This window comes from Rhinatrema bivittatum, chromosome 5 (genome assembly GCF_901001135.1).
Source record: "Rhinatrema bivittatum chromosome 5, aRhiBiv1.1, whole genome shotgun sequence".
In the NCBI taxonomy this organism is placed as follows: Eukaryota; Metazoa; Chordata; class Amphibia; order Gymnophiona; family Rhinatrematidae; genus Rhinatrema; species Rhinatrema bivittatum.
In genome coordinates, this window is record NC_042619.1 from 337,128,887 (window position 1) to 337,147,938 (window position 19,052).

Sequence of the window (19,052 nt, forward strand, 5' to 3'; positions counted from 1 at the left end):
GGTGGACCAGGACCGGAGGCCACCACAGAGACGCAGGTGAGGCGGTCGGCCACCCCCAGACGCGGCCGGAGCCCTTCCCCGATCAACAACTAAAGGGAAGGGAAGGGACAGGAAACAAATTTAAATCGGCGCTAAACCCGCCCCCTGGGCACCACGTAATCCCGGAGCCCAGAGCCCTTTATAGGGCAAGAGACGGCCACAGGCGTCTCGCGCCTAAGGAGCGCGACAAAGGGGCTTGCCCCTTTGTGCGCCCCTTAGTGCGTATCTGAGTGCGGTTACCTAGGGCTCCCACCCCCTCCTATCCACCGGCAACGCACGCACCCTGATCTCCAGCCACCTCCGAACCCCCCCATGTAAATGGTAACACCCCCAGCACTCCCGTAGCTCAAACCTCTCAGCTCTCCCATCCAGCCAGATCTCCAGCAGACAGACTCCAACAGCTCTCCCAATCATCCAGCTCTCCAGCAGTCAGACTCCAACAGCTCTCCCAATCATCCAGCTCTCCAGCAGACAGACACACGCATCACTCTCAAACTGCTCCAAGCTCTCGCAACCAATCAACTCCCCAGGGGACTCTTCCTTCCACAGTCGGACTAGCTTTCCTCCACGACCCATTCCCTTCCTAAAGAAGTCAACATGCAAATCTTCCCTATCCCTATCATATACCAATGCCACCTCTATCATTCGAAAGCCTCTCAACAACCATCAAGACACACTACTAGATCCCTCATTCCAATCATGACGTCCCCTCTCACGCAGTTGCTAGGTCTCACCATGTTCTCCCTTACTCTACTCAAAGCACAATCTCTGTCAAAGAAAACCCACGTCCTTAATGATTTCCTCTCAGACTCAAAGCCAGACATCTGTGCCATCACGGAAACCTGGCTAAAAAGCTCGGACACAGCCCTAATAAACCAATTACCAATACACCTTTATGACATCATCTCGATCCCCAGACAAAAGAAACGAGGAGGCGGTCTTCTTTTAGCTACCAAAAAGGAATTCAAACTCAACTCATTTCCAATCAAAACCACCACACCTACGAAACTCGAATTAGGTCTTTTTAAATCTAAGCATCTACAAATTCTAATATATGCTCCTCCAGGACTACTGGACTCAGATGCTTCCCCCCTCATAGAAACAATAGCTAAATACATCAACATGGACTCGCCAGCCATAATTATGGGGGACTTCAACCTCCATGTAGACGCCTCCCCTCTCACCCCCAACTGTGAAGCACTCCTTACCACTCTGAGTGCCATGGGCTTTAAGCAAATCATTGATAAACCTACCCATAAAGCAGGACACACTCTTGACCTCATCTTCATCAATTCTAACATATCTTACAAGAACGATCCTATCTGTACCCCTATTCCCTGGTCAGACCACTCAATGATTTCAACCACCCTCACGACTCAAGGAAACCCTAATCCTTCTCAGCCCCACTCCACCATCCACTTCAGGAAAACCTGCACCTCTGACACGCTTAGTGATCATCTTACCAAAGAACTCCCCAATCTGGACATCTCCACCCCCAATACAGCCCTCCTCTCTTGGCACAATATCACTGAGGCAATAGCGAATAAACTATGCCCTAAAACGGTGAAAATAATCAACTCGACACATAAGAAGAATCAACCCTGGTTCTCCCCAGAACTTAAACAGATGAAACAAGACCTTAGACACAAAGAATGTGAATGGCGTAAGCTCCCCAACTCCATTAATTTGTCTGACTACAAACGCACCCTCCACAACTACAGGAACTCCATCTTAAAGACAAAAAGAGACTTCTATGCCAAAAGAATTCACGATCTTCAATTTGATGCCAGGACCCTGTTCTCTTATGTCTCCCAACTCACAAAATCCTCTACCCCCACCATACCAGATGACCAAGCTCAATCCAAAGCAAATGAACTAGCACTCTTCTTTCAGAAAAAAACTGCAAACACATTAGCGCGCCTCCCCACCAATGCAACCCCACCCTCCTTATTCTCCAATTCCATTCCTCGTACTGGTGCCATCCTCGACTCATTCGAACCTACAACCCCACTGGAGATCGAATCTATACTTAAGAGGCTGAAACCATCTAACCACCCAACAGATCACATTCCAACTAAACTACTGCTTCTCATCCCGAATGCTATCTCTAGATCTCTGGCCAACATCATAAATTGCTCACTCGCCCAAGGAATCTACCCGGACAGGCTAAAAACGGCGTCCCTCAAACCCCTCCTGAAGAAACCCAATCTGGACACAAGAGAACCCTCCAATTTCCGCCCCATATCCAACCTCCCTTTTTCTGGCAAAAATCATGGAGAAAGTGGTAAATACACAACTCTCTGTTTACCTGGAAGAACACAATCTCCTCTACCCATCCCAATATGGTTTTCGTAAATCAGCAAGTACAGAAACCCTTATCTCACTTTCTGACCACATCCTCATGGGCCTGGACAGAGGGCTCTCTTTTATCCGAGTCCTTCTTGACATATCATCAGCCTTTGACACCGTGAATCACTCCATACTACTAAATCGCCTATCAGAAATCGGATTAACAGGATCTGCCCACAACTGGTTTAACTCCTTCCTCAGTAACAGAAGCTTCAAAGTAAAAATCAATAACAATGAATCCCCAGACGTCAAATCAACATTAGACGTACCACAAGGCTCTTCCTTGTCACCCACACTTTTCAATATATCCCTCCTGCCCCTCTGTCAATTGCTTACTAACCTAAAATTAAAACACTATCTCTATGCAGACGACGTACAGATTCTGATTCCCATAACTGAATCCCTCCCTAAATCTCTTGCCTTTTTGGAAATCTGCCTCCAATCTATTAACCGTCTGCTCACCAGCTTGAATCTAGTTCTTAATGCAACCAAGACAGAACTCCTAATCATCTCCTCGGACCACTCGGCTTTAATCAATCCACCAGCTGGCAACACCCAGATCACGCAAGTAAGGGACCTAGGAGTAATCATCGATAACCATCTGAATCTTAAGAAATCCATCAATAACACTACCAAGGATTGCTTTTATAAATTACAAGTCATGAAAAGGCTCAAACCTCTCCTCCACTTCCAGGATTTCAGGACTGTTCTCCAAACCACGCTCTTCTCCAAAACAGATTACTGCAACTCTCTCCTCCTCGGGCTCCCCATCTCATCTATCAAACCATTACAGATGCTTCAAAACGCTGCGGCTAGAATCCTGACCAATACCAACAGAGGAGCACACATCACTCCCATACTACGGAACCTTCACTGGCTGCCAATAAAATATAGAATATTACACAAGGCCCTCACCATAATTCACAAAACCATCTATAATCAGCAACAACTAGACCTCCAGATTCCTCTCAAATTATACTCATCTGCTAGACCCATCAGAGAAGCATATAAAGGCACCCTGCAAAGCCCCCCAACGAAATCCACTCGCCTATCATCCACCAAAGAACGAGCTTTTTCTACAGCCGCCCCAGCCATCTGGAACAAGATGCCCACAGACCTCAGACTAGAACCATGCCCTCTAACCTTCCGAAAAAAACTCAAGACATGGCTCTTCCTCCAAGCCTTCTCATAACTTACATATCCAGCAATTTCTTCACCAGACCAGACACTGATTCCTAACTAAACACCCCTCCAAGTTTAGGCATTATACTTATGCCTCTCTTCTTTATATTATTGCATTATCTAATTTATTCAGTTATGCTTCCTATTTCTCCGGCTATCCTAGCCCTCCATGTTAAAACCTCCTTGTTATATGTAACTTTCGCCTCTTGTTAAATGGTTGATTATGTTTTACCCCTTGTTACATGTAAACCGATCTGATATGAATTTCTTTCATGAAAGTCGGTATATAAAAATGTTAAATAAATAAATAAATAAATAAATAAATAAAATGATGAACCTCAATCCTAAGCAAGCATGGAAACTGTTCTCCCTTTTTCCCCAACCTTTAACAATACCACTCCTCTGTGTATGCAGGGTTACCAGATATCACAGGCCTGGGAGAGGAACAGATAATGGTGGGAACACTTAAAAGAATGAATACTGACACCTCTACTGAGGCTTCCCCCCCCCCCCCCCCCAGTGAGCACAGTTACTCATTGGATATTTACCAACTGTTGATGCAAATAGACACATTAGAATAGCTTCACCAGAATTAGGAGATAAAAATAATCTTTAGATTACTAGGTGCAATCAATCAACACTGGCAGGTACACCACATTCTATAGACTCTAATTTTACCTTAAGCTCTCTCTTTGAATCCTGCACACCTCATGCTGATCTCTGAAATCTCCAAGGTCTCCTGCCTCCATTTCGTCATATACATCTGCATCAAAATCCTCTTCCAGGGGCACATCATCCTTGTCCTCATCATTTTCAGGTTTTGCATCAATGTCAAATACCTGGTTGCTCTGCTTAAATTTATTCAGCAGCAATGATTCAGTCTGTGGAAGATACACCATGTCAAGGCATTACTTCCCTATCAATCATCTATGAACTCTAAACAGAGCAGGTTGATGACTATAGGGGCCATTCCAGTGGCTGAATGGTAAAACAGAGAAATGTGATGGCAGAAACAGATCACACATACCAACCATTCAGCTTTACAATCTTTACCACTCCCTCAAAAATCCTCTGCATTTATCCCATATTTTCTTGAAAGATACTGCAATTACCTCCATCACCTCCACAGGGAGGCAGAACACCATGCATCTACTACATTCTATATAAAAAGCAGAGTTGCTTACCTATAACAGGTGTTCTCCTAGGACAGCAGGATGTTAGTCCTCACACATGGGTGACATCAGATGGAGCGCAACATGGAAAACTTTTGTCAGAGTTTCTAGAAATTGACTGGCACACTGAGGATGCCCAACATGCCACTAACCACATGTCCACACGGGGTCCCCTCCTCAGTCTTGTAATATAGAATTATGAAAAAATAAAATAAACACGAGAAACCCAACTCCGCAGGCTGACGGGCGGTTTCATGAGGATTAACCTCCTGCTGTCCTAGGACAATGGAGAAATTACTTACCTGATAATTTCATTTTCCTTAGTGTAGACAGATGGACTCAGGACCGATGGGTATAGTGTGCTCCTGATAGCAGTTGGAGACGGAGTCAGATTTCAATCTGACATCAGCACTACATATACCCGTGCACGAGGCTCTGTTCTTCAGTTTTCTCCTCGAAAAGCAATTATGGATATATGTGTGTTTGGATAATTTTGATTAATTTGGTTAACTTGATTAACTTGATACTTGATTACTCGGATTGGTTGAGGTGGTTTCTAGTTGGAGACCGCCAGAGCACTCAACCAAGAAGCGCTGACACCTGGTAATATGGGTGTCTGAAGTAGAGATAAGGGTTGGCTTACCGTGCTTGTGTTGCACTCGAGGGGAGGTTCCCCCGAAGATTCTTGATTGTGAGGCAACCATGGGCGGGGTGCTGAGTCCATCTGTCTACACTAAGGAAAATGAAATTATCAGGTAAGTAATTTCTCCATTTCCTAGCGTGTAGCAGATGGATTCAGGACCAATGGGATGTACAAAAGCTACTCCCGAACCGGGTGGGAGGCTGCCTGTGGCCCATTTAGTACTGCCCTTGCGAATGCTGTGTCCTCCTTGGCCTGAACATCCAGGCGATAGAATCTCGAGGTGTGGATGGAGGACCACGTTGCCGTCCGACAGATCTCTGCAGGTGCAGCATCTTCGTTTCTTCCCAGGACACTGCCTGGACCCTTGTGGAATGGGCCTTGACTTGTAGAGGTGGAGGCTTGCCTGCCTCTATGTAGGCCGCCTTGATTACTTCTTTGATCCAGCGGGCAATGGTTGCCCACGAGGCCGCTTCCCCTTGCTTCTTCCCACTGTGAAGAAGGAACAGATGGTCCGTCTTTCGTACAGGTTCCGATCTTTCCAGGTATCAGGATAGGAGTCTGCCGACATTCAGGTGGCGAAGAAGACATGAGTCTTCCTAGTCCTTATGCTGGTCTGGAGATGGCAGCGAGATGGTTTGGTTTAGATGGAAGTGAGAAACCACCTTTGGCAGGAAGGAGGGTACAGTGCGTAGCTGTATGGATCCCGGCATGATAGTGCATGAAGTTCAGAGATTAGACGGGCTGAGCAGATTGCCACGAGGACCGCAGTCTTCAAGGTCAGGAGCCATAGGGATAGACCACGAGTTGGTCTGAATGAAGCTCCCGCTAGGAAGTCTAACACTAGACTGAGATTTCATAGTGGTATCGGCCACTTTAGAGGTGGCCGAATGTGCTTGACCACTTTTAAGAAGCGGGAGACGTCTGGGTGGGCCGCTAGGCTGGTGCCGTTCACCCTGGGTCTGAAGCTGGCCAGGGCGGCCAGTTGCACCTTGATGGAGTTGAGGGACAACCCCTTTGGTTCACGCCGTCCAGCAGAAATTCCAGGAGCACAGGGATTTTGACTGTCCGTGGAAGGATGTTGCGGTCCTCACACCAGGCTTCGAATATTCTCCATACTCTTATATATGTTAAGGATGTGCAGAACTTGCCACTCGGAGCAGTGTGTTAATCAATGGTCCTGAGTATCCACTCTTTTTCAGGCGAGACCTCTCAATGGCCAGACCGTGAGAATCTCGTTGGGTTTTCGTGGAGGATCTGTCCTTGCTGGAGTAGATCCCTGTGTGGAGGTAGGCGTAGAGGGTTTCCCGCCAAAAGTCTTCGCATGTCCGCATACCACGGTCTTCTTGGCCAGTCCGGGGCCACTAGAAGTACCAGCCTTCTGTGGTGTTCTATCTTGCAGATGATTTCGCCCAGTAGTGGCCATGGAGGGAAGATGTACAGTAGGATCCTCCTGAGGCCAGGTCTGGACAAGTTCATCGATTCCCTGGGACATCAGTTCCCATCTTCGGCTGAAGAACTTGGGAATGCAGGTGTTGGACCCGGTTACCAGGAGATCCATGGCTGGGGTTCCCCAGTGGTTTACTATCTACTGGAAGGCTGCTATAGTCAGTGTCATTCCCCTGGATCCAGACTCTTTCTGCTGAGGTAGTCTGCAGTGACATTGTCTTTTCCCACGATGTGGGCGGTTGATATCCCTTGTAGGTTTGATTCTGCCCACATCATTAGGGGTTCTATTTCCAGAGACACCTGCTGGCTCCTGGTTCCCCCCTGGCGGTTGATGTAGGCCACTGTTGTGGCGTCATCTGACATGACTGACTGATTTGCCCCGGAGTCTTGACTGAACAGTAGGTAGGCTAGTCTGACTGCTCGAGATTCCAGTCGGTTTATGTTCCATGCAGACTCTTCATCGTCCCATTGCCCTTGAACCATTAGCTCTGGCAGTGGGCTCCCCATCCCGCAGACTCGCATCCGAGGTGAGCAAGGTCCATTCCGGTGGGGATAGGCTTGTTCCCTCACTCAGATGGTCTTCTTGTAGCCACCATTGTAGTTGGTTCCGAACCTTCGCCGGTAGCCGGAGGGGGGCGGATAAGTTTTGAGACATCGGGTTCCATTGTGACAGTAGGGAATGTTGTAGGGGGCCGCATGTGGGCCCTTGCCCACGGGATGACTTCTATGGTTGATGCCATGAGTCCGAGGGCTTGGAGATAGTCCCATGCCGTGAGGAGAGTGGAATTCAATAATGCTCGTAGTTGTTCCATCAATCTCCTTCTCCTTGTAGGGGGAAGGGTGACTTTGTTCCATTTGGTGTCGAACCAGACTCCCAGGTATTCTAGGAATTGGGAGGGCTGCAGGTGGCTCTTGGGTGTGTTAACGACCCACCCGAGGTTCTGCAGTAGTTCCTTGACGGCTTTCCTCTGGCGATTTCACTCTGATCAGCCAATCGTCCAGGTATGGATGCACAAGGATTCCTCATTTCCTTAGTGCCGCTACCACCACCATAATCTTGGTGAACGTTCGGAGAGCCGTAGCGAGCCCGAACGGTAGGGCCTGGAACTTGGAGTGATGGCCCAATATCGCGAAGCGTAGGAAACGCGGGTGGATGCGATGGATCGGTATGTAGAGATAGGCTTCTGACAGATCCAGGGAGGTCAGGAATTCTCCCGGATGTACCACCCTTATGAACAAACGCAGGGTTTCCATGCGGAAGCAGGGTACCTTCAGGTAGCGATTGACAGTCTTGAGGTCCAGTATGGGCCGGAATGTTCCCTCTTTCTTGGGCACGATGAAGTAGATGGAATAGTGCCCTGAATTTTGTTGGTGCAAACGCACCGGTGTTATTGCCTTTAGGGCGAGTAGTTTTGATAGTGTGGTTTCCACTGCCTTCCTCTTGGAGGGGTCTTGGCACGGACAAATCACAAACTTGTCCGGAGGATGGGGTGCTGTGGAAGTCCAGGTAGTATCCCTCTCGGATGAGGGATAGGACCCAATTGTCCGACGTTATTTCGACCCATCTTTGTTAGAATAGGGCAAGCCTGCCCCCTATGATCTCTTCCTGTAGATGGGTCTGCTGATTCTCATTGCGTGTTGCAGCTGGGGCCTGGTCCCGAGCCGGCTCCTCTTTTGTTGTGTCTGTTACGAAAGGACTGCCCCTTGCTGGCGGGGCGGGGGGCTTGGTAAGTTTTTGTATGGTCTATAACGCTGGGATCCTCTGCCTTTGGGTGCCCAGGGAGAGGGGCATTGGTTCCTCTTGCTCCTGTCCTCCGGTAGACGGGGTACGGGGGACTCGCCCCATTTGTCGGCTAGTTTCTCCAGGTCACTTCTGAAAAGGAGGGTTCCTCTAAAGGGCATTCTCGTGAGCCTCGTCTTAGAGGTTGCGTCGGCTGACCAGCTTCGGAGCCAGAGCTGTCTTCTGGCTGCCACTATGGACGAGAGGCTCCTGGCTGAGGTGCGTACCAGGTCAGAGGTCGCATCTGTGAGGAATGATTTTGCCAGGTCTAATGCCTCGATTGGTGTAGTTGCATCCCTGGCCATCGCCAGGCAGGCGCATGATACCACGGCGCAGCAAGCAGCGATCTGTATCCCCCGTTTGGCTGCGTGTTTGACACGCTATTTTTACTCCTTATACAGTAAAGGGTAATAGCACATGGAAAACGTGTGGCCAACCCCCCCCCCCCCCCAAAACTAATAGCAGCCGCAACATACAAATGCATGTTGATGAGCCTCTTAGTTAGTCCCGCGCGATCCAGAAAGTAAACTGTGCAGCCAAGCCACACCGGGAAAGTGTACAGAAAAGCAGAAAAAAATGCTTTTCTGTACACCCTCTGACTTAATATCATAGTCCATGGCTGCCTCACAATCAAGAATCCTCAGGGGAACCTCCCCCCGAGTGCAACACAAGCACGGGTAAGCCAACCCTTATCTCTAGTTCAGACACCCATATTACCAGGCGTCAGTGCTTCTTGGTTGAGTGCCCTGGCGGTCTCCAGCTAGAAACCACCTCAACCAATCCGAGTAATCAAGTATCAAGTTAATCAAGTTAACCAAATTAATGGAGAAATTACTTACCTGATAATTTCGTTTTCCTTAGTGTAGACAGATGGACTCCGGACCAATGGGCATAGTGTACTTCTACTAGCAGTTGGAGACGGATCAGATTTCAATCTGACGTCAGCCCCTAGTACATAAACCTCCTTCAGGAAGTGCAGCTCTTCAGTATTCTCCTCGAAAAGCCTTGTGGATATATGTGTGACTGACTGATTGATTAACTTAATAATTTGGTTAACTTGGATAACTTCATAACTTGGTTAAACGTTAAACTTGATTAAATTGATTAACTTGAGATGGTTGATTGACTATAGCTGGAGACCGCCAGTGTACTCAACCGGAAAGCATCAACAGCCGGCAGGGTGGATGCCCTAGGTAAATGAAAAACATGGCTTACACTTGAACATTTGAGGGCCCTGCGTGACGGCAGCCAAGGGTGGGATGCGGAGTCCATCTGTCTACACTAAGGAAAACGAAATTATCAGGTAAGTAATTTCTCCATTTCCTAGCGTGTAGCAGATGGACTCAGGAACAATGGAATGTATAAAAGCTACTCCCGATCCGGATGGGAGGCTGCCTGTGACCCACTTAGTATTGCCCTTGCAAATGCTGTGTCCTCCCGAGCCTGAACATCCAGACGGTAGAATCTGGAGAAGGTATGGATGGAGGACCATGTCGCCGCCCTGCAGATCTCGGCAGGTGACAGCATTCTAGTTTCTGCCCATGATACTGCCTGGGCTCTGGTAGAATGGGCCTTGACCTGTACAGGTGGTGGCTTGCCAGCTTCTACATAGGCCGCCTTGATGACTTCCTTGATCCAGCGGGCGATGGTTGCCCGCGAGGCCGCTTCCCCTTGTCTCTTTCCGCTGTGAAGGACAAAAAGGTGGTCCATTTTTCGTATGGGCTCCGACATTTCCAGGTATCTGGATAGGAGTCTGCCGATGTTGAGGTGGCGGAGACTACGGGCTTCTTCCGAATTCTTCCAGCCATCCATCGTTGGTAGTGAGATGGTCTGGTTAAGGTGGAAATGTGAGACCACTTTGGGGAGGAAGGAGGGGACCGTGCGTAGTTGGATGGACCCAGGGGTGAGCCTGAGGAACGGCTCACGGCAGGACAGTGCTTGGAGTTCCGATATGCGGCAGGCTGAACACACCGCCAGCAAACACACAGTCTTCAAGGTTAACAGGCGAAGGGACAGGCCTCATAGGGGTCCTGAAGGCGGTTCCCGCTAGGAAGTCCAAAACAAGATTGAGATTCCACAGAGGTACCAGCACTTTAGTGGTGGGCGAATGTGTGTGACTCCTTTCAGGAAGCGTGACACGTCCGGGTGAGAAGCTATGCTGTCGCTCTCGCACTTGGAGCCGTAGCATGACAGGGCAGCCACCTGTACCTTGATGGAGTTGAGGGACAGGCCCTTCTGTAGTCCATTCTGTAAGAATTCCAGGATCACGGGAATTGTGAATGAGCATGGTTTGATGTTGTGATCTTCGCACCAGGCTTCAAATACTCTCCAGATCCTTATGTACGTTAGTGATGTGGAGAACTTGCATGCTCGGAGGAGGGTGTCGATTACCGCCCCTGAGTACCCGCTCTCTCTCAGGCGAGCCCTCTCAATGGCCAGACAGTAAGAGAGAATTGAGCTGGGTCCTCGTGGAGGATCGGATATTGTTGTAGCAGGTCCCTGTGTGGGGGCAGGGGTAGGGGGTTCCCTGCCAGCAGTCTTCTCATGTCTGCGTACCAGGGTCTTCTTGGCCAGTCCGGAGCCACCAGAAGAACTAGTCCCTTGTGTAGGTGTATCTTGTGGATGATTGCGCCCAGTAGGGGCCACGGCGGGAAGGCGTATAGTAGAGTCCCCGGGGGCCAGGGCATCGATCCCTTAGGACCGCGGTTCCCGCCTGCGGATACTTGGGCGTTGGATCTGTTTGCCAGAAGGTCCATGCCCGGTGTCCCCAACCGATCCACTATTATCTTGAAGGCTGTGGGTGACAGCCTCCATTCTCCTGGGTCTAGACTTTCACTGCTGAGGAAGTCTGCCGTGATGTTGTCTTTCCCGGTGATGTGGATGGCGGAGATCTCCTTGAGGTTTGCATCCGCCCACGCCATCAGGGGGTCTATTTCTAGGGACACCTGTTGGCTTCTGGTTTCCCCCTGCCGGTTGATGTAGGTCACTGTCGTGGCATTGTCCAACATTACTCTGACCGCTTTGTTTCGAAGTCTGTGGACGAACCGCATGCAGGCTAATCTGACTGCTCGCGCTTCTAGGCGATTGTTGTTCCATCCCGCCTCTTCTGCGTTCCACTGCCCTTGGGCGGTTAGCTCCTCGCACTGTGCTCCCCATCTGTGGTGAGTAGAGTCCAGGTTGGGGAGGATAGTTTTGATCCCCGGTTCATGTAGCTGGCCTGCAGCCACCACCGTAGCTGGGTCTGAACTCTGCCCAGGAGTGATAGACATACGGTGTAGTTCTGGGACCGTGGGCTCCACCGTGATAGGAGTGAGCACTGCAGGGGCCTCATGTGGGCTCACGCCCATGGCACAACTTCCAGTGTGGATGCCATCAGCCCGAGGACTTGTAGGTAATCCCATGCTGTGGGACGAGGATCATCCAGCAAGGTTTGTAGCCGGTTCCACCACTATTACCTTGGTGAACGTCCGGGGTGCTGTGGCTAACCCGAAGGGTAGTGCCCGGAACTGGTAGTGACGGTTCAGGACTTTGAAGCGTAGATAGCTTGATAGTTGTTTCTGTAAGGATTGAAGCAATGCGAACTTCTGCCCCTGGAGGACCTGGGGAAGGGACGCTGATTTCTCTGTCTTATCTTCCGGCAGTCGCAGCAATGGGGACTCGCCCCATTTGTCAGCCAGTTTCTCTAGTTCGCTGCCGAACAGAAGGGATCCTTTGAAGGGCATCCTTGTGAGGCGCGTTTTGGAAGATGCGTCGGTCGACCAGCTTCGGAGCCAGAGTTGTCTCCTGGCAGCCACCGCAGAGGACACTTCTCTGGCCACTGTGCGCACTAGGTCGGAAGCAGCGTCTGCTAGAAACGATACCACTGGCTCCATGTCTTCTCCCGGGGTGTTGTTCCTGGTTTGTGATAGACAGGCACGTGTCACCACGGTACAGCAGGCCGCAATTTGTAGAGACATAGCGGCGACGTCAAATGATTGTTTGAGGATGGACTCCAGACGTCAGTCATGGGCATCTTTGAGCGCAGTTCCTCCCTCCACTGGGATGGTGGTGCGCCTAGAGACTGCGCAGACCATAGCATCCACTCTTGGGCATGCAAGAAGATCTTTGGTTGCTGGATCCAGGGGGTACAGGGCCCCCAAGGCTCGTCCCCCTTTGAATGCGGACTCCGGAGCATTACATTCCAGGTCAATCAGCTGTTGTGCTGCTTGTAACAGAGGGAAATGGCGAGAAGTCTGTCGAAGACCCTCCAGCAGGGGGTTCGGTTTCGGTTTCCCCGAAGTACCTGGGCCCAGGATAGCTAGCTCCATCAGACATTGATTGACCAGGTCCGGGAGCTCGTCCTTTGTGAAGAAGCGTCTCATGGTTCGGTGAGGCTCTGTCCCTGGGGGGAGCTTGCCTTCTTCTTGGGGTTCAGCTTCTTCCTCAGAGGTGTCCGATCCCCGTAGGTCGGGCTTCTGGGTAATGGGGGCCTGTGCCTAGGTCTTGAGAGGCCTGAAGCATGTGGGTCCTCCGGTGGAGCATGTGGCTGGACAGCCAGAGGTTCAGTTTGCATTTGAACAAAGGCGTGAATCCCCTTGAAAAACTCCACCCATAATATGGACGCTGGATCAAAGCCGAGGGGCGCTGGTTCCTTTGGGATCCCCATCTGTGGGGGGGTCCCCCTGGCTAGGTCCGGGGTGCCCCCTGAGGAGCTGGAACTCGGCCCTGGGTGGGACTGGCCCTGAGCTGGATCTCCCAGGGCCTCCTCGCACTGCATGCACAGGGCGTCGGCCTGCTCGCTTTGTGCGGCTCTGATGTGGCATGCTGGGCAGAGGCCTTGCGCTTTAACGTCTGTTCCTGGGGGTGCCATGGTTGTCGGCCCGTAAATCTTGTACGCTCCGGTGCTCTTAGATTGAGTGTGTAAGTTGTGCGTGCAGCTGTGCCGTAGATATGCGCTCGGCTATGTGCGTGCAAGTTATGCGCGCAAGGGTTTATGCACGCGTAAGTCTGTGCGCACAAGTGCTTTGTGCGCTCTGAGGCAAACGGCGCGGCGAGTAGGCCAAGATGGCGACGGCGAGCACACGGGCAATATGGCGACCCCCTCGGAGAGTCTCCATGTGGGCAGATTCTTGGAATAGCTGGGGCCTGGCCCTGTTAGGGCGGATCAACCCAGTGGCACTGGTCCCGGTCGGTAACCTGTGCTCATCCTCAACCCTCGGAGACCAGATTCGAGTAGAAGATTTCTACCTTACCTTGTCTTCGGCGCTTCCCGGTTTCGTCCCGGACGGTCTCCGTCTGCGGGGGGAGAGGGCAAATACCTTCACCACAGCGCTCGAGGGTGTACCCGCTGCCTCTAAGCCGTGCCCGAAGGATCGGGGACTAGGTTCTCGCTGCAATTCGGCCGCCGGACCGAGGCTCACCTCCAAGGGACCACGGAAATCACCTCGGGAATCTCAACTGGAGGAGGGACCAGAGGGTATCACCGCAGGAGAGCAGGGCTCGTCTTCAGGTAGATTTTCTTCTTTCAATTTTGGGTTTTCTTCTTTAAATTTGATCTAACGCTTGAGAGCGTGCAGATAGTCCCTAACTGCTATGGAGACGGAAAATACTGAAGAGCTGCACTTCCTGTAGGGGTATATGTACTAGGGGCTGACGTCAGATTGAAATCTGATCCGTCTCCAACTGCTAGCAGGAGTACACTATACCCATTGGTCCTGAGTCCATTTGCTACATGCCAGGAAATCAAAATTATCCAAACACACATATATCCATAATTGCTTTTAGAGGAGAAAACTGAAGAACAGAGCCTCATGCACGGGTATATGTAGTGCTGACATCAGATTGAAATCAGACTCACTCTCCAACTGCTATCAGGAGCACACTATACCCATTGGTCCTGAGTCCATCTGCTACACGCTAGGAAACACCTGTTACAAAGTAAGCAACTGCGCTTTCTTCTAGGACAAGCAGGATGGCAGTCCTCACACATGGGTGAATCCCTATCTACAGACTGTTCAAGAACAAGCAGCAAAACCAAGACACCTAACCAGGTGCCAACGGGCACAACAGTGGTGCTGTTGGTAACAGAAGGTAACAGCCTGAACCCAAAAAAAGAGCTGTAGGTAGGAAGAGTTGGGTATTACAACTGAGAGAGATTCCAGAAGACAGACTTGCCAAAGCTGTTATCTCATTGGCCATCCCTGTCCAGACAGTAGTGAGCAGCGAATGTACGGAGAGCACTGCACGTCTCAGCCTTACAAGATTCTCGTCCACAGGGACCGCTCTCAAGTGGGCCACCAAGGCCACCATGGCTCTAACAGAATAAGCCTTGACATGGCCCCCCAGCTGCAGTCCCACCTGCTTTTATCAGAAAGAGATGCTTTTAGTTAGATAAGGTATGCTTGCATACCGCAAAGTCCAGTTGGTTTCTGAAGTTGGTTGATTTCTGTCAAAAGAGAGAAAGAGTTGCATGGATTGCCTATGATTTTCCGTCCGCTCCGGTAGAAGGCTAAAGCTCTCTTACAATCCAGGCTGTGGTGGGCCCTTTTGCCCTGGTGCGAATGAGGCTTTGGAAAAATGGTAAGACAGACTGGTTCAGATGGAAATCAGTTACCACTTTCAGCAAGAACTTAGGAGGTATATGCAGAACAACCCTACAATCGGGCCGATACAATAAACGGCGCGGAAGAGCCGGCAAGCGCCTAGGCCACTCTCCTGTGCACGTGATTCATTGTAAAGGTATGCAAATTAAAGCCCGCAGTAATAAGGAGGCGCTAGGGACACTGGCGCATCCCAAGCGCCTCCTTATTGACAGAAGCGGCGGCTGTCAGAGGGTTTGACAGCCGACACAATTTTATCGGCGTCGGTTGTCAAACCCGCTGACAGCCACGGGTTTGGAAAACGGTCGCCGGCAAAATTGACCATCCGTTTTCCAACCCGCGTGCAGATTTTTTCTTTTTGGGGCCTAAGACTTAATATCGCTATGATATTAAGTCTGAGGGAGTACAGAAAAGCAGTTTTTTCTGCTTTTCTGTACACTTTCCCAGTGTGGCTTGGCTGCACAGTTTACTTTCTGGATCACGTGGGACTAACTAACTAATAGGCTCATCAACATGCATTTGCATGTTGTGGGCGCTATCAGTTTCGGGGGGGGGGGGGGGTGTTGGCCGCGCGTTTTCCACGTGCTATTACCCTTTACTGTATAAGCATATAGAAAGACATGATTTAATGGAACATAGTCAACATGGATTTACCCAAGGGAAGTCTTGCCTAACAAATCTGCTTCATTTTTTTGAAGGGGTTAATAAACATGTGGATAAAGGTGAACCAGTAGATGTAGTGTATTTGGATTTTCAGAAGGCGTTTGACAAAGTCCCTCATGAGAGGCTTCTACGAAAACTAAAAAGTTATGGGATAGGAAGCGATGTCCTTTCGTGGATTACAAGCTGGTTAAAAGACAGGAAACAGAGAGTAGGATTAAATGGTCAATTTTCTCAGTGGAAAAGGGTATATAGTGGAGTGCCTCAGGGATCTGTACTTGGACCGGTGCTTTTCAATATATATATTGTTTTCCTGCATATAAACAACTCTACTCATTTGGTCTAATCAAGATATATTGTATTTATTATACTGGGTATAAGCAAAGGTATACTCAGGAAGCAAAGGTATCAAATACTTACAGCATGTACATAGCACAGCTCAGGTAGGGACGTTTGCTTAAAAAAAATTCTTAGTGCAGGCTGTTTCTAAATACATCTTTTTCTGCTAACTCATGATGACTCCTATATTTTTCTCCAGGCTACAAGAGTTCCGTTAGTCTTACTGCCAAATGCAGCTGCTCTTAGCTCCCCGTTATCTCTTATCATGCGTTGTACATGCATTCTGTCTCACAGTTTAGTTCCTTTATCTCCCTAGGCGTTGTCTAATGCCCATCCTGTGACTTCCATCTGGGTTTTGCTGATGCTTGTGGTTTCTTGCAGTACCAGTTCATGCTGGCCTGTTCTTCAGGGCCTAGTTTATTTCAAGGCCTCTGGTATTTTTGATCAGCATATTCTACAATATAAATGATATGGAAAGGAATACGACGAGTGAGGTTATCAAATTTGCAGATGATACAAAATTATTCAGAGTAGTTAAATCACAAGCAGACTGTGATACATTGCAGGAGGACCTTGCAAGACTTGAAGATTGGGCATCCAAATGGCAGATGAAATTTAATGTGGATAAGTGCAAGATGTTGCATATAGGGAAAAATAACCGTTGCTGTAGTTACACGATGTTAGGTTCCATATTAGGAGCTACCACCCAGGAAAAAGATCTAGGCATCATAGTGGATAATACTTTAAAATCGTCAGCTCAGTGTGCTGCAGCAGTCAAAAAAGCAAATAGAATGTTAGGAATTATTAGGAAGGGAATGGTTAATAGAACGGAAAATGTCATAATGCCTCTATATCGCTCCATGGTGAGACCACACCTTGAATACTGTGTACAATTCTGGTCGCCGCATCTCAAAAAAGATATAGTTGCGATGGAGAAGGTACGGAGAAGGTACAGAGAAGGGCAACAAAAATGATAAAGGGGATGGAACAACTTCCCTATGAGGAAAGGCTGAAGAGATTAGGGCTGTTCAGCTTGGAGAAGAGACGGCTGAGGGGGGACATGATAGAGGTCTTTAAGATAATGAGAGGTTTTGAACGGGTAGATGTGACTCGGTTATTTTCACTTTCGAATAATAGAAGGACTAGGGGGCATTCCATGAAGTTAGCAAATAGCACATTTAAGACTAATCGGAGAAAATTCTTTTTCACTCAATGCACAATAAAGCTCTGGAATTTGTTGCCAGAGGATGTGGTTAGTGCAGTTAGTGTAGCTGGGTTCAAAAAAGGTTTGGATAAGTTCTTGGAGGAGAAGTCCATTAATGGCTATTAATCAATTTTACTTAGGGAATAGCCACTGCTATTAATTGCATCAGTAGCATGGGATCTTCTTAGTGTTTGGGGTAATTGCCAGGTTCTTGTGGCCTGGTTTTGGCCTCTGTTGGAAACAGGATGCTGGGCTTGATGGACCCTTGGTCTGACCCAGCATGGCAATTTCTTATGTTCTTATAATAATCAAATCACACTGTCGAACGAAATAAGATCTAGGAGTTGTCAGACCCCGAACTAAACTTTAAAAAATATATTAGTTCAAAAACCAAAGATGGGTTTTATAAACTATTACTAAGAAGACTGAAACCATTATTAGGTATAAAAGAATTTAGAACAGTACTATAAGCCCTGATTTTTAGTGGGATTGATTACTGTAATGCCCTGCTACTTGGCCTACCATACTCTACATTAAGACTGCTACAGATCCTGCAGAATTCTGCAGCTCGATTATTAACCGGAATTCACAAACATGAACATATAACCCCAATATTTGCAGACCTGCACTGGTCACCAATGGAACAAAGAATCCAATATAAAACATTATCTATTCTACACAAGGCAATACATGCACAAGACGCTGAATGGCTAAATGCATCAATAAGTTTACATACGCCGCAGCATAATATAAGATCTTCAAATAAAGGATTATTGGCAATTCCCTCACTAACATCGGTTAGACTAACTTCAGTAAGAGAAAGGGCATTATCCCTTGCAGCACCTGAAATTTGGAATACCTTGCCTGTTGAATTAAGGCAAGGTGTTCCAAGACAGCATGAATTTAAAATACTGTTAAAAACATGGCTTTCTAAACAGGCCTTCCCTGAGAATGAGAACAACTGAACATGGCAGACTCAGATTGAGGGGAAAAAATGCAGGACCTAGTTTTAAGGAACCTTTAGCTATTTTAGTTGTATTAGGCTTTTTAAAGTTTATGCAGTGATGTATTTTATTATTTTAGTTGAATGTTGATAGTATATACATATTGCTATGTTAATGTTGATATCTTGTATGTTGTGGAGATTGTAAACCGATGTGAAGGTGTGGTCTGTACACCGGTATAGAAAAACTTGAAAAATAAAAAACAGAAATACCTTCAGGTCAAGAACTTTAGGTCACAGGAGCACAGAGGCTTAAAAGAAGCCTTCATAAGCTGGGTCAGGACTACGTTGAGGTCCCAGGACACTGCGGGGAGCACCTCAGAGGAGGCCTCAATAGAAGTAGACCCATCCACCTCTTGGTGGTAAGCCCCAATAGCACTAAGATGCAGCCTGACTGAGTTTGGTTTTTAAGTCAGACTCCAAGAGGTGTAGCAGGTAGTCCAGCAGCTTAGGGGTGGAGCAAGAGAAAGGGACTAAACCGTGACTCACACCAAGCGGAGAACCTCTTCCATTTTAGGCCATAAGACTTCCTAATAGACGGCCTCCTGGATGACATCAGGACCCAGGACACTGCACCCGAGAAGTTCAAGGGCTGTAAAATCAGCCTTTCAACTTCTACACCGTGAGGGATAAGGTTCGGAGGTTGGTATGACGCAG

The 19,052-nt window shown here is 48.6% G+C and overlaps 1 protein-coding gene across 1 annotated transcript in view; it reads right to left on the reverse strand.

The window, feature by feature from the left end:
* The window catches only part of NCAPH (non-SMC condensin I complex subunit H), a 704,755-nt gene that overhangs the window by 270,980 nt on the left and 414,723 nt on the right, over positions 1-19,052 (reverse strand). The window contains 1 exon segment of the mRNA XM_029604457.1: positions 4,249-4,451. Within this exon segment, the coding sequence (XP_029460317.1) occupies positions 4,249-4,451 (203 nt within the window).